This window comes from Neodiprion pinetum, chromosome 2 (genome assembly GCF_021155775.2).
Source record: "Neodiprion pinetum isolate iyNeoPine1 chromosome 2, iyNeoPine1.2, whole genome shotgun sequence".
Classification (NCBI taxonomy): Eukaryota; Metazoa; Arthropoda; class Insecta; order Hymenoptera; family Diprionidae; genus Neodiprion; species Neodiprion pinetum.
In genome coordinates, this window is record NC_060233.1 from 580,365 (window position 1) to 592,722 (window position 12,358).

The window sequence follows — 12,358 nt, forward strand, 5'->3', positions numbered from 1 at the left end:
TTGTCCTGGGTCGATAGTGTGAAAAGTTGATGTACCTTTTCAGCACTGAAATAACTTTACTAGTTAGCTGACAAAAAAAAAATAATTTTTCGACTACGGAATACAAGTTGTATATAATATTGTTATCTGTTATTTATTTATTTTTTTTTCATGAACGTTCAGAAAAGTTAAAATCGGAAATTAACTAACATGAGGTACTTTTTCTTTCATTTAATCGAAAAAAAGGTTATTATCTCATGAGATGAACGGGGATTAACAGGAATAATAACTAGGATGAGTGAATTATGCATCATTAAACAAGTACGAATGTATTTTGCATTAGAATAGAATGAATAACAATGTATGAGTCTTATTATGTATATTTAATTTCATTCAGTTTCTGCGCAAGTTTAAAGTACATTTACAGAATATTTGCATAAAAATATACATCTGCTCAACCTCCGTGTAGAGTGGAAATGAAAAGGACGGTATCTCTGGGCTTTAATTTATACTCTCCTTGTCCCTGTAGGCATAAAACAATTTTTACGAGTATCAAATTAATCACCCGGTTTAGGACAATGGATTGAATTTTTTTTTATTTTTACATCGTAAATTCGATTTTGATTTCAAAGTCATCATAATGTTACAATTTTAATTATTGTAATATTTATCTCTGTCATGCTCTTCTCTGATCTATTTTCCGAATGAAAAATTATTCTAAACGTTTGTTTCTAGAAATTAATGAAACTTGTGAAATTCAGGTGATAGTAGAAAAGCTAATTGCATTTTATATAATAATTGTAAGTGTTTCATACAACTTTTGCACTGAATTTCAATTTGTCCATTTCTGTAACACCTCAAATGTTGCCATAAAATATCTTACCAACAATTCCCAGTCTTCGTCATTGACGAGCACAAGAATTCCAGGTCGTCTGTAAAAAATGATTTTGAATTCGGTTTCACAAACAATATTCAATAAAGCAACTTGTGTGGTTATAAACTATTTTCAGGTTCAGTACTCTCGTCTCGATTCAAGTTGCTCGATACAATCGATAATCTAAAGCTGTGTTCCTACATACTTACACTGTATCGCCAAGTAGAAATAATTCTGGCCTGTCTTTGAGGAGGTTGTCTCGGATCCAAAACAGCAAGCGACGTAGAGTCCCTGGAAAAATGAGAAATTACTGTGAGTTCGACGAATATATTAATACCATGTGAGACAATAAATTAGATAGAATTTGAGAGGACGAAAACTTACACTCCTCGTCACCTGGCAGGTTGAGCTCATTCTTTTTTTTCTCGAACAGCAACTCGGCGCCCCCTCTAGAAAGACAAATTTGAAAAATCACATCGATTTGAGGTTATGTCACCGGCTAATCTACTACTTGGTAATTTCATCTTCACCTAAACTCAACGGTTATTGATAAATCTTTATAGCCGGATGTCATGACGGATCACATGAAAATTATTTCGCAAGCAACTTCAACGACAGAGTATCATAAGCAGTTTCGTGTCTCTGACAAAGAGAACTAAATTCACGCGGCGTAGTAGAGGAGTAACGGCGGATAAATGGGTTACATATTGAATGGTTGGACCCTCATTCATTGTTTGGCAGCGCCTGTGGACTGTCACGTCGCCTGCATCGCTGACACCTTCGACGTAAATAGGTTTGCCGGGTTGCATATAATACGGCGGATCCCGTTTAATTCGACCGCAGATTACTTAAATTTTCATCAAGTTGTTAACTAATTATCCAGGAGATGAAGTAAGTAGTGACACCATCTGCGGGTATTAATATATTTACATACATGGTATTTGCATACATTAATAAAGACAAGTTATAAAATACTATGTACACACAATCTATATACACAAAATATGTCGCCTTTATTAATGCAACGATAATAGAATCTATGGTAATCCAGAGGTGGCATTTATAATGAAATACCTACGTCTTAATTAATTTCCTGTATCGTGATAAATTCGACAATAGCCAACGTCGTTTCTGGATCATTCAGAATAAATATACCTAATTTGAATATGGCAACAAGATGAGACATTATACCTGCACTTCGGAAATGTGTTAACTTTCACTGTGAGTATAATTTGAGCTGTCTTCAATGTCCAGAGCGCAGGGTACATATTCTTGGGTAGAGTCCTGAAACAGTGCAAAAAAATTTCTCTCATTTCTTACCTCTATCAGTTTTGAATACACAGTTGCCTATTATATGCCACACCGCGGAACATCGGATGGAAAATTGATCCAACGAATATACGTAGTGCAACAACTAATAACTCACCGAACTTACTATTATTTCGGTACCTTCTTCCAAGTTAAGCTCATCTCCGTCGTCTGTCGTTAAAATGATCACTGAATCTTCCGGTATCCCGTTTTCGTCTATGTACGTTATCGGTATTTCTGAAGTTACCTGCGAAAGTAAAACGGTAACGATAAATCAACAGTTCAAAAAAATCATTCCGCAGAGTTACTTAAATTTTTCGCAAAAAACACCAAGAACACTGGCATGAATAAAGTTTTTTGCACGTTACATGCCTCACAATACGCAAATTCAGGTTCCTGTTCTTTATGGTCAGACAAATCGTTCAATTCTTCTGATTTTTGGTTACCCTCCTCGTCTACAGATCGATTCGGCTTTTTCCCATCCTGCTGTAACCTCCTCCATATTGTTGTTTTGGGGATATGGTAAGTCATCGATGCTGCAGCCTGTGACATTTTTCCACCCCTGCAAGCAGTCACTGCTTGCTCTAATCGAGATTTTTTCAAATCCTCGTTCTCAGTCTTTCGTTTTTTCCAGAACGACAAAGGAAGCTTTCCTTCATCCACCAACCTTGCTTTGTCTCTGAACAAGGTCGTTTTTGGAATCTGAAATGGCAATTTTTATTGTTAATTTACTGTCAGAGGAGAGAAAGAGACCAATCCTACTAATATGTAGGGAAAAACCATTTCTTAATAATTCGTTACTTCCACTGTTGGGTATACTCATTGAGAATCAAAAACACACGTACTTGAAATTGGAGGGACACTTTTGTGAGGTTTTCACCTCTCTCCAAAGCTTTAACTGCAGCCTCTCTCTTATTCGCATCATAAGATTTCTTCATTTCTGTCCGTTGACCAAGAATCTGGCAACCTTCTTTCTGAATCCTCCGCCATAGCACAGTTTTTGGAATGCTAAATATTTCCGATGCCTGCTGCAAGCTTGAACCCTCTGTAATTCAGTAATTAAAGCATAATAATAATTGCAATTCGATTATTCTCTGAACATTACTCTTCAAAACGAATTATTTCTGCGCACCCAAAACAGCATTTATCGCCGCCTTCATACATTCCGCCGAATACTCATTTCTAGAAGCATTTAAATGAAGTCCTAGGGCTTTAGCTCGCATATACAATGTAGACCTGGGTATACCATGACTAGTTGCGGCCTCGACCAAGGTATGCCCTGTTTTGAGATCGTTTATCGCAGCCATGAGCATGTCTTCGCTGTAGTCTTTCTTGGAGGAGTCTCGCCTCCGCTTCCTTTTAGGACTAGTCACAGATATATTGCTTTGCTCGATCCGATTATCGACACTTTCAAAGTCTTGATCCAATGTGTTTAATTCTTGTTCTTCAGCCTCGTTAAGCTCGCTAAATGATTCAACCGTCTCCTCGCTGACATCCTCACCGGAAGTCCCGGTATCACTCTCATCCAAACCATCTATCTGTAATGGGGTCAACGTTTGTTTGTCATTACAGGGCAATTGATATGTAAAGTGAAACTCACCTCCATAAGACCTCGTATTTTCAAAGAATGGGCGGTATCAAGCAGACTCCCTATGTTATCCACAGGTATGCTGACCTCTCCGTTGTAAATGAAGTCTACGATAGAGCGAACATCGTTGGCAGATACGTCGCTAAGTATAATTGTAGGTGAGTCCTCGTTTACTTGATTTAGAATTTCCTAAAATTATGTTATTTTGAGATAATGAAGCAACTACGATTGTCAAACTCATATTAGATATGAAATATTTCATCTCAAGGTAGTTACGACTTGCGTAACGTTCATTACAAGACACTAAATGTTCGGAGGAAAGGGTTAACGTGCGTTTGTTTACGGAATGCGCTTAGTACTTGGAACAAGGTGCTACAGGCAGATAATACGATGCGATGTGCATGAATCTTGTGTCCGTCAGCAGAAATGGTAACGTCCACCATGCAATTCTCGTCTAGTAGCTGACGAACAACGCATGGTACGTGGCTCCCGTAGTCGCTCCATTTGAAACAGTAGCTCTGCGAGATCCCCGGCTGACTCGGAGGACTGGCAGCCTCGGACATGCCGTTTCAAATTCGTTTCGCGTTTCGTTTCGATTCCAATTTTTCGCACGACCTCCGGCCGTTGGAAGTATGCCTAGAGTCTTAACACCACCGGAACTTGGAACGGAACTACCGACACGGAACTGATAGAAGTCACAGAACCGCTACAACGACAAAACCCCGACGTGAGTGAAGCACACTAAAGTGGACAAAGGGGTTTTCTCAAACGAGCAGACCTCACGAGGGTTATGACTAACTAGAGGACTAACTGTACGAGCGTTTACGAGTTGCCTATATTCAGGTACATTAGACAATTCCTCCATAGACAATTCCACGGAGTAGTAGGAAGGAGACAACATTTCCCCAGTTTTGAGGTAACAAAAAAAGTTGACTAAACGCAGTTGAAGCGCCTCTAACGAAAAAAGTGAAATTTTCGCTATAAAATGTAAAAAAAATAAGGGTGGTGATCGTAACCTATAAACCCTCATGCTATAAACATACTCCGTAATTTCGTAAGATACGCATTTGAAGTGAAAACCAGTGAAAACCGAGTAATTGCTTTTCCAACCTCAACCGAAATTAACTACGACGAAAAAGTAGCAAACGGCGAATCGCTAGATCTTGGGGCGAAGGGGGGAGAATGCCATACGGCCTTACACTGCAAGAGGCGCTGGAATCGCCGTGGTTTTGCCCCTGCAAAAGTGTGTCTCTTTCCTAGCAGTTGTACTGATTGTTACGGATATAAATTCGTGCACGCGTGTCACGCGTGTGAAGGTTGGAGGTTACGAAATAGAAACGTAAACACTCGACTGTCATTTCGAGCACAGTTTTGGGATTGGAAAAATTACGACTTGTGATTGAAAAATGAGTGAAAAACGCGTTCACCAACCGGTAGCTCGTTACAAGGGATACGAGGCAAATAACGAGTGGACTAATGATGAAAAAGTGCTCTTATTAAAGGGTTTAAAGAAATACGGACATAAAGATATTTCGAGTATAGCTAAATTGGTGCCAAGCAAATCCCCGGTTGCAGTGAAAACGATGATTCTCAACACAATGATGGCTGCACGTCGTTCTACCAAACCAGGGAGAACACCACCTATAAATATGTGGCTAGAACGAACGTCGCTTGATGATACAAACTCGCTGATTCCCCAGGCCTTGCAATTCATATCGTTGTTCGAGAGACACCCTGCTGCTGCAAATTGTGGTGGCTGTGATCTCAGGTAAATAGACAAGCTTACACCATTGGAGCATTCTTAGGCTAATTTTGATTTAATTCTTTATTCAGAGCTGCCTACGACTACGTTTCTCGCATGACACGCAACCAACCTACTGCTGAGCTGTCAACAAATACTAGAAGAATTATTTTTAAAGCTATTTCAAAGACGGTCAGCAAAATGAGATTAAGCAGTCCTGAGAGCTTATTCCAGGCTATTAATAACGTAAACAAAACAGCCTTGCAAAAGGATTACACTCACAATACCGTAAGCCATTTGAATAACGTCCGGTTGTTTGAAACCTCATATCCCAGAACTGACCAGGATCTGATCTGTATTTGATTAGGACACACGTTATTTTTACTTTGTAGAAAACGCAACATAACGCTGGACCTCACAAAGTGCTACAAGAGTTGAACACATTCATGGTACCAACTGTGCAGCTTCGCAAGCCTTGATTTCATTTCAATCAAGGTCTGAACTATCATGGGTAGTTATTTCTATTATCTAAGACTATTTTCTCTTGTAAGGTGTAACTCTCAAGAGGCACGCTGAGTACAGGATACCCAGAGGTGATGACATATTTTGACAATTTTTAATGAATTCTTTTTCATTCTTTCTCTTATATCAAGAATCCTCTTTTTTTTAATATTCATTCCGCAAAAACTATCTTTTTCTACATTGTTTGAGCTTTTGATTGAAGAAAAAACCTGTATAAATCGATTAATTTAATCGTAAGATATAAATAATTAGCCACACGGGTATGACATACCCATGTGCTTTTGAATCGGAAAGCTGTGATAGTGTACCTCTCGAGGATTAAGCTCAGTTGATGCAGTTTCACCAATTGATAATCAGCCGAATTAGACGATAATCCTTTTTCATAGATCAAATACTGATCCAATCAACTTAAATATTTTTTATTTCATGTGTGATAAACAATTGCGTTAATTTAATAACTAAGTAATACATACAATACGTGTAATATAGATAAAATATTATTTAAAAATTTTTGTTTCGTTACACGAATTATTTATAACAATGATTGAATAAAAATAGTGTACATGTTTGTATCTTTACAATATATATGTATAATACACGCAAAAAATTTCTAATTTCAAAACAATAAAATACCCAACAGTTTTTAAAACTTTTGTTGGGAAATTGATAACAATTTTATTACTATTCATGGTTTGTGATCGATGGTTGAAAGAGTTATGTACACTATGGAAGGACATAAATTTGAAAAACTGTGTTGTGTCAGGATCATTTACTGATAACGTTGCACTTTGATCGAATTTAACTTCCTTTTGCTTTTCAAAGGATTAGTTAAATACAGAATAAAATTACGTCATACGGAAATTTCCTCTTATAAGGCACTACAGTTTTCAACAATATGCCTCAGTAATGTGCAAAATATTCTGTTATGATAAAATAAAGATGATCATACAACAGAGACTCAAAGGTGCGGTATAGTATTCGGTATTCAGGTAAATTAAGAAGACTGGTAATGTTCGGTATTGAAAGTCAAGTGATGGTTCAAATGGATGGGAATGTAAATTTTTTCATAGCCTATCGATTATACTTTCACATACATCGCTCAACATCAATGAACCATGAATCCCAACTAGCTTGAAACTTTTTGTGAAACATTTAAAAGTCTGATAGCAACATCACGGAAGAACAACTGCTTGCTGCACGTATTTATATTTTCATACAGCTATTGAACTGTATCTACTGTGTTTTTCCTATATTTCCTACAGTGAAACTTGATTGTTGAGCCTTCTTCATTTCAGCAAAAGAAAAGTAAGTTGACACCTAAACAATGTTATGATTAATCTTTCAGTATATTCCAAGCATCTTCTTCTAGTTTCGAAGTCAAATCTGCGGGCTTATTATTGTCTTCTTCAAAATCAATCAAAGATTTCTTTTTGCTGTTTCCTTTTTTTGATGTCCGAGGCACTGGCTTTGACCGATCATCCCCGATTGATTCATTTGATAATTTTGGATTAGTGCTACTTCCCCAGGAATCCCAGTCCCGACTAGAAAGCTTAGTTCCTGACGAACTGCTTCTGAAGAAATTATTTCACATGCAGTGCAGAACTAACAATGACTTACATTCGTCACTTAAGAATTTACAAATCAATACTACAAATCTACTCACTTCATCGTATTTCCAGCTACTAACGATGATTTTTCAGTTGAATGTGAGCTGCTGGAATAACTGTTTTGTTGAGTATTTGAAGTCTGGTAATGATCATTTGAATCAAACTGTTGATGCTGTTCGGATGAATTTGTTCCACTGATATCTCCCCATCCTCGACGCCCTATATCACTGACCTAAACAAATTGGAGTAAAGTAGAAGTGATTGAATGCGTTTGTAGCATTAAGCTAAATCGTTTATAACAGCTGTAATATTTTTTACAGTTAAGGTAACAAACAAAACTGTAAGACTTCGAAGAGCGTATATCGTTTTAGCATTTTCGGAAAGAATTTATGAAAATGAAATGAACTGAGATTTGAATTTCGAGGATAAAAATTCAGACAAAGTGTTGACTGTTTGGCAAATTGATTAATTTCCGTTTCTACCTTTGCGGCAAGACTGTTAACCTGTGCTCCGACATCCTCCAAAATTGTACCGTCGCGAACCTAATGAAGTAAACATAAAAACAAAGAAACCAAAGTAGTAAACCTAAAGTATGTTCCGGATAAAAAAATGACGATTGTAAAATAATCACAATGTAGAGAAGAAAGAATCGAATAAAATGCATAAATTATAATGAGATGGTTTTATCGAGCAAGAAGAAAATGTGGAGTACCTTTTGAGAAGCCATTCCACCAATCTTAATTGCGTTTTCTGTCGCCTTGCTCGCGATCTTCGCTGCTGAAGATGACATTATTGACCAGCCCTGGAAACAAAATATACATTTCCTGAAGTTATAGGAGTCAAAGATTAAAAATCAGGTTTTAGCATAGTCTTGCAGATTAAAATAAAATCTTACGCTGGCAAGGGAAGAGACAGCAGTGTCAAAAAATTCTTGGGAAGAACTCCGAGGTGGGGCATCCATTTGGTAACCAAAGCCTCCATACTTTCCTCCTTGATTTGGCGGTAAGTTTCTGCAAGTGTAATTTGAACTACTTTGAAAACTTGTGGGATTAAACCATAATTCCCAAGAGGACTAATGATTATTTTTCATAAAGCTGTTTCTTGAATTCATAACTTAGTGTGCGAATTACTTGCAGGGTAGTACTGAAATGCCTTATACTCACTCGGGTCTAGATGCATTTTCATCCTGTTTCCTGGCAAAGAACGATTCAGTTTGAGTTTTAAAGCTAGCTGAGTTAAAGTTCTGATACGAACTGGATTCTTCACTCTGATATGAGTTTTGTTCGTATCTACTATTATTGTCTTGATACGACGAACTCCTCGAACTCTTGACACCGGAAGAACTTGGGCTCCACGTTTCCCCACGTGCCAATGTCGCTATCTAAATACGTCAGTTGACGATCATTCAATATAAAAGAAATGAATTGTTAAAAAAATACTGTCTATGCAAATACGAAATTCAATAGCTGATAAACGTGTGATTTCATTAATTGTATCAGTGGCTAAGACCGGCATGTTGTATCCCTGAGACTGAGTTACTAACAACTTTAACTCTGTGTTGAGCCAGTCTTTTTTAAATACTGAAAGAGGAAAGTCTCGTTACCTTGTCTCTGTAAAGAGCTGCAGCATTAGTGTTATATCGTTGCTGTATAGACATGGAATCATCCCAGTCAGGTTGAGCCTCGAAGAATTCTCGAGCCTTTCTGTTTCCACCAACTTTCATTTTCTCAAGTTCCGAGTCTTTCCATTTGTCCATAGAAACGGATCGAACAAAGGATAAGTGCACGCCAAGACCTCGGTGCTTGCCGGAACACTCGAGGCAGATCCATATTCCATAAGTAACAGAAACCCATTGAGGATTGTGGGCTCCACACTCGAAGCATTTCTGGTGTAAAGATGAAATGAAAATTATGATATTAACGAAATTACCCGCGTTATTGACACGAGGTATGACAAACGTCTGTTAAGGTGAAACCTTACGCTATTTTCATCACGGGGTTTTAATTCACCAAGTATTCGTCGTGTTCTCGGGCTCGCCATGTCCCTGCTGGGGTCGAGACCTCGTCCCAGCTATCGTTGTGAATTCGGTCACTGAATGGATAACGCTGACACTTTGATTCGAAGGTGACGACAAAGCGACGGGGTATGCATACGAAGAACCGCCAACGTTTACAGACCTCTGGTTTCAGCTGATGTGCGAATTACGGCGCGCGTCGTGCCCGACAGATGCGATTTCCATTCAGAGGTTACCACGGCACAAAGTCACAAAGTCAGCTGTCAGCGTGTCAGTACTACGACGACTCGGGCTACGGGCATGAACTGCTGCACGATTGCCACAGCATAAGGCTCTGTTTGCAATAAGCGATGCCCGTTCGACCAATGAGCAGCTCGGATTTCGGGAATGCGATGACCGAGGCGAACGATTATGTGAACCTGGCAATAAGGGGAATGAAAAGCATGTGGGTAACGTGGGATGACGTGGCCGGTCGTGGGTATCTGCGGGAAGAAGAGTGTACGGCATCGCTGCAGTGTGCAACTTGGCGAACTTGGCTGAGCTTCAGGACTGAGTTTCGGAAAAGGCTGCGACATGGCTGCCGCAGGATCGTCGATGGTCGGTAATGGCTTAGTCATATAATAAATATGACATTGATTTTGAAGTGGCTCGGTGACCACGATGAGAAGTCGTTCGGACCAGGTACTGATTCGAGGTGGAATTAAAAGCAAGAAAACCGGAGCTGATAACTTGAGGCCGGGGGTCATGATACGTAACGCAAACGTAACTGGAAGACGAGAGCAGTGTCCACTACACGAGTTTTGAGATGATATCAGAGCCTCATTGAACGCGGAAGAGATCTTCTCATAGCGGACTAAACTTCTCGATATTTTAGCGGATACCTCGTGTGCGTCAATCTCACGATGTTTTGGAAGGTTTCCTGAAATCTCTGATAGTCCAATTAGTAGCTAGAGTTTCTACGCATCTAATCTCGAATGGAAGGTTTCAGGATCCGGAATCTCAGAGAAAGAAGGCTTGGATTCTGATTGGATTTTTTCGGGCAAGAATTCGTGGAATTTGAAGAATGCTTGTCTAGACATTAAGATACCTCTATCGCTGCGAAGGATATCGTTTTCTGAGTTCCTGGGGGTCCGATTAGTCAGAAAATGGTCGTACAAATCGAATCTGAGACTACAAATTTTTGGCTCCGAAAATGAAAAAAAAAGTAAGGCTAACCCTTTGTTTATGGCGTTGCCCGAGACGTTTCCGTTCACACCTTTCGCAGGGAATTAAGCTGGCTTACAATTAGCGACCGACGATTGTACTTCCTCCTGATTGCAGTGTTCAATATCTCGCGCACGGGGCAACCCGCATACTTGTCCGCATTATTCTCGCTTCGTGCACCTGCAGCTTCCACCTCCACGTTGCGAAATCCGGGTGAACTTGTGCTGCTCCTTCCGCAATCTGAGCTGTATCAGCATCTCTTCCGGACGGAGGAGACCCGCTCTTGATGGCGGCTCGTCATCTAGTCTTCTCCACCTCCTGTTTCCCACGTTTCTATGTTTCTATGTTGCTGCTTTCTTAGCTTTATTCTGCTTTCTTATCTTTTCTTTTCTTTTTCGCTTTTTTTCTGACATTGTCTTCGCCGTCTTTCTCTGTTCTATTCTCCGTTCTAATTTTTATCGCTAGATCTTAAATAGTAATATAGAACTAGGCTAAGGTTTTGGAATTAAGGCTCTGTTTCTTTTTAATTTTGCAATAATGTTTTCCAATATTGTTATGGAAAAGATGAAAAATAAACCATTAAACCATTAAACCCCTTTGCTTTTTTTGCGAAAATTTTCGCGATTTTGAAAAGTGCTGGAATAAATTATTTGATGCACTATGCCGACGTAATTTTGCGAGAGGAATCGAATGGTTGCAGTTGAAATCCGCTGCGATGAACGGATCGAGAGTTACAGCCATAAACGAGAACCTGTGTTTTTGACATTTTTCAGCTGGTGCTCTTTCCTTCGTAATTTCTCTGCCGTTGGTCCTACGCTCTTTTCGCTGCGTTTTCTGAGTTCCTGGGGGTCCAATTAGTGAGAAAATGGTCGTACAAATCGAATCTGAGACCAAAAATTTTTGGCTCCGAAAATGAAAAAAAAGTAAGGCTAACCCCTTTGCATTTTTGGCAAAAATTTTGGCGATTTTGAAAAGTGCTGAAAATAATTCTTTGATGCACTATTCCGACATAATTTTGCGAGAGGAATCGATTGGGCGCAGTCTCAATACGCTGCGAGCAACGAATCAAAAGTTACAGCCAAAAAACGAGAACCTGTGTTTTTGACATTTTTCAGCTGGTGCTCTTTCCTTCGTAATATCTCTGCCGTTGGTCCTACGCTCTTTTCGCTGCGTTTTCTGAGTTCCTGGGGGTCCAATTAGTGAGAAAATGGTCGTACAAATCGAATGTGAGACCAAAAATTTTTGGCTCCGAAAATGAAAAAAAGTAAGGCTAACCCCTTTGCATTTTTGGCGAAAATTTTGGCGATTTTGAAAAGTGCTGAAAATAATTCTTTGATGCACTATTTCGACATAATTTTGCGAGAGGAATCAATTGAGCGCAGTCTCAATACGCTGTGAGCAACGAATCAAAAGTTACAGCCAAAAAACGAGACCCTGTGTTTTTGACATTTTTCAGCTGGTGCTCTTTCCTTCGTAATTTTTCTGCCGTTGGTCCTACGCTCTTTTCGCTGCGTTTTCTGAG

The 12,358-nt window shown here is 39.2% G+C and overlaps 4 protein-coding genes across 8 annotated transcripts; 1 reads left to right on the plus strand and 3 right to left on the minus strand.

The window, feature by feature from the left end:
- Positions 1-292: 292 nt before the first annotated feature.
- Positions 293-1,593, minus strand: Urm1 (Ubiquitin-related modifier 1). The gene is made up of 5 exons (XM_046610533.2): positions 1,384-1,593; positions 1,238-1,302; positions 1,063-1,144; positions 863-911; positions 293-502 (listed from the first exon to the last, which is right to left on the minus strand). The coding sequence occupies exons 1-5, from the start codon at positions 1,425-1,427 to the stop codon at positions 434-436; spliced, it is 309 nt and encodes a 102-aa protein (XP_046466489.1). The 5' UTR covers positions 1,428-1,593; the 3' UTR covers positions 293-433.
- A 160-nt stretch (positions 1,594-1,753) lies between these two features.
- Positions 1,754-4,487, minus strand: LOC124211458 (protein abrupt). Of its 2 annotated transcripts, none has more exons than XM_046610526.2 (7): positions 4,109-4,487; positions 3,762-3,938; positions 3,294-3,699; positions 3,007-3,206; positions 2,534-2,863; positions 2,280-2,408; positions 1,754-2,137 (listed from the first exon to the last, which is right to left on the minus strand). In XM_046610526.2, exons 1-7 carry the CDS (start codon positions 4,310-4,312, stop codon positions 2,063-2,065), a joined length of 1,521 nt encoding a protein of 506 aa, XP_046466482.1. In that variant the 5' UTR covers positions 4,313-4,487; the 3' UTR covers positions 1,754-2,062. The 2 variants fall into 2 exon arrangements, with proteins under 2 accessions (XP_046466482.1, XP_046466483.1); XM_046610527.2 differs by having other exon boundaries at positions 1,755-2,137; positions 2,289-2,408; positions 4,109-4,485.
- Positions 4,483-6,752, plus strand: LOC124211460 (uncharacterized). Its single transcript, XM_046610532.2, has 3 exons — positions 4,483-5,517; positions 5,583-5,778; positions 5,883-6,752. Exons 1-3 carry the CDS (start codon positions 5,156-5,158, stop codon positions 5,967-5,969), a joined length of 645 nt encoding a protein of 214 aa, XP_046466488.1. The 5' UTR covers positions 4,483-5,155; the 3' UTR covers positions 5,970-6,752.
- Positions 6,215-9,950, minus strand: ArfGAP1 (ADP-ribosylation factor GTPase-activating protein 1). 4 transcript variants are annotated; one of them, XM_046610530.2, is made up of 8 exons: positions 9,600-9,950; positions 9,223-9,504; positions 8,783-9,000; positions 8,515-8,629; positions 8,332-8,421; positions 8,102-8,161; positions 7,676-7,851; positions 6,215-7,577 (listed from the first exon to the last, which is right to left on the minus strand). In XM_046610530.2, exons 1-8 carry the CDS (start codon positions 9,657-9,659, stop codon positions 7,346-7,348), a joined length of 1,233 nt encoding a protein of 410 aa, XP_046466486.1. In that variant the 5' UTR covers positions 9,660-9,950; the 3' UTR covers positions 6,215-7,345. The 4 variants fall into 4 exon arrangements, with proteins under 4 accessions (XP_046466486.1, XP_046466485.1, XP_046466484.1 ...); XM_046610529.2 differs by having other exon boundaries at positions 6,215-7,580; XM_046610528.2 differs by having other exon boundaries at positions 6,215-7,583; positions 9,600-9,947.
- Positions 9,951-12,358: the final 2,408 nt, after the last annotated feature.

Bases quoted from the DNA above. Each gene is read 5' to 3' on its own strand.
- Urm1 (XM_046610533.2), bottom strand. From the start codon at position 1,427: ATGACATCCGGCTATAAAGATTTATCAATAACCGTTGAGTTTAG. The intron at 1,303-1,383 runs GTGAAGATGAAA...TTGTCTTTCTAG, and splicing joins TCAATAACCGTTGAGTTTAG to AGGGGGCGCCGAGTTGCTGT. The intron at 912-1,062 runs GTAAGTATGTAG...CATTTTTTACAG, and splicing joins TTTCTACTTGGCGATACAGT to ACGACCTGGAATTCTTGTGC.
- LOC124211458 (XM_046610526.2), bottom strand. From the start codon at position 4,312: ATGTCCGAGGCTGCCAGTCCTCCGAGTCAGCCGGGGATCTCGCAGAGC. The intron at 3,939-4,108 runs GTACTAAGCGCA...ACATAATTTTAG, and splicing joins CCTGTAGCACCTTGTTCCAA to GAAATTCTAAATCAAGTAAA. The intron at 2,409-2,533 runs GCATGTAACGTG...TTACTTTCGCAG, and splicing joins CTGAATTTGCGTATTGTGAG to GTAACTTCAGAAATACCGAT.
- LOC124211460 (XM_046610532.2), top strand. From the start codon at position 5,156: ATGAGTGAAAAACGCGTTCACCAACCGGTAGCTCGTTACAAGGGATAC. The intron at 5,518-5,582 runs GTAAATAGACAA...TTCTTTATTCAG, and splicing joins TGTGGTGGCTGTGATCTCAG to AGCTGCCTACGACTACGTTT. The intron at 5,779-5,882 runs GTAAGCCATTTG...TTTACTTTGTAG, and splicing joins AGGATTACACTCACAATACC to AAAACGCAACATAACGCTGG.
- ArfGAP1 (XM_046610528.2), bottom strand. From the start codon at position 9,659: ATGGCGAGCCCGAGAACACGACGAATACTTGGTGAATTAAAACCCCGT. The intron at 8,630-8,782 runs GTGAGTATAAGG...TTACACTTGCAG, and splicing joins GAAAATGCATCTAGACCCGA to AAACTTACCGCCAAATCAAG. The intron at 8,162-8,331 runs GTACTCCACATT...TTACTTCATTAG, and splicing joins GTGGAATGGCTTCTCAAAAG to GTTCGCGACGGTACAATTTT.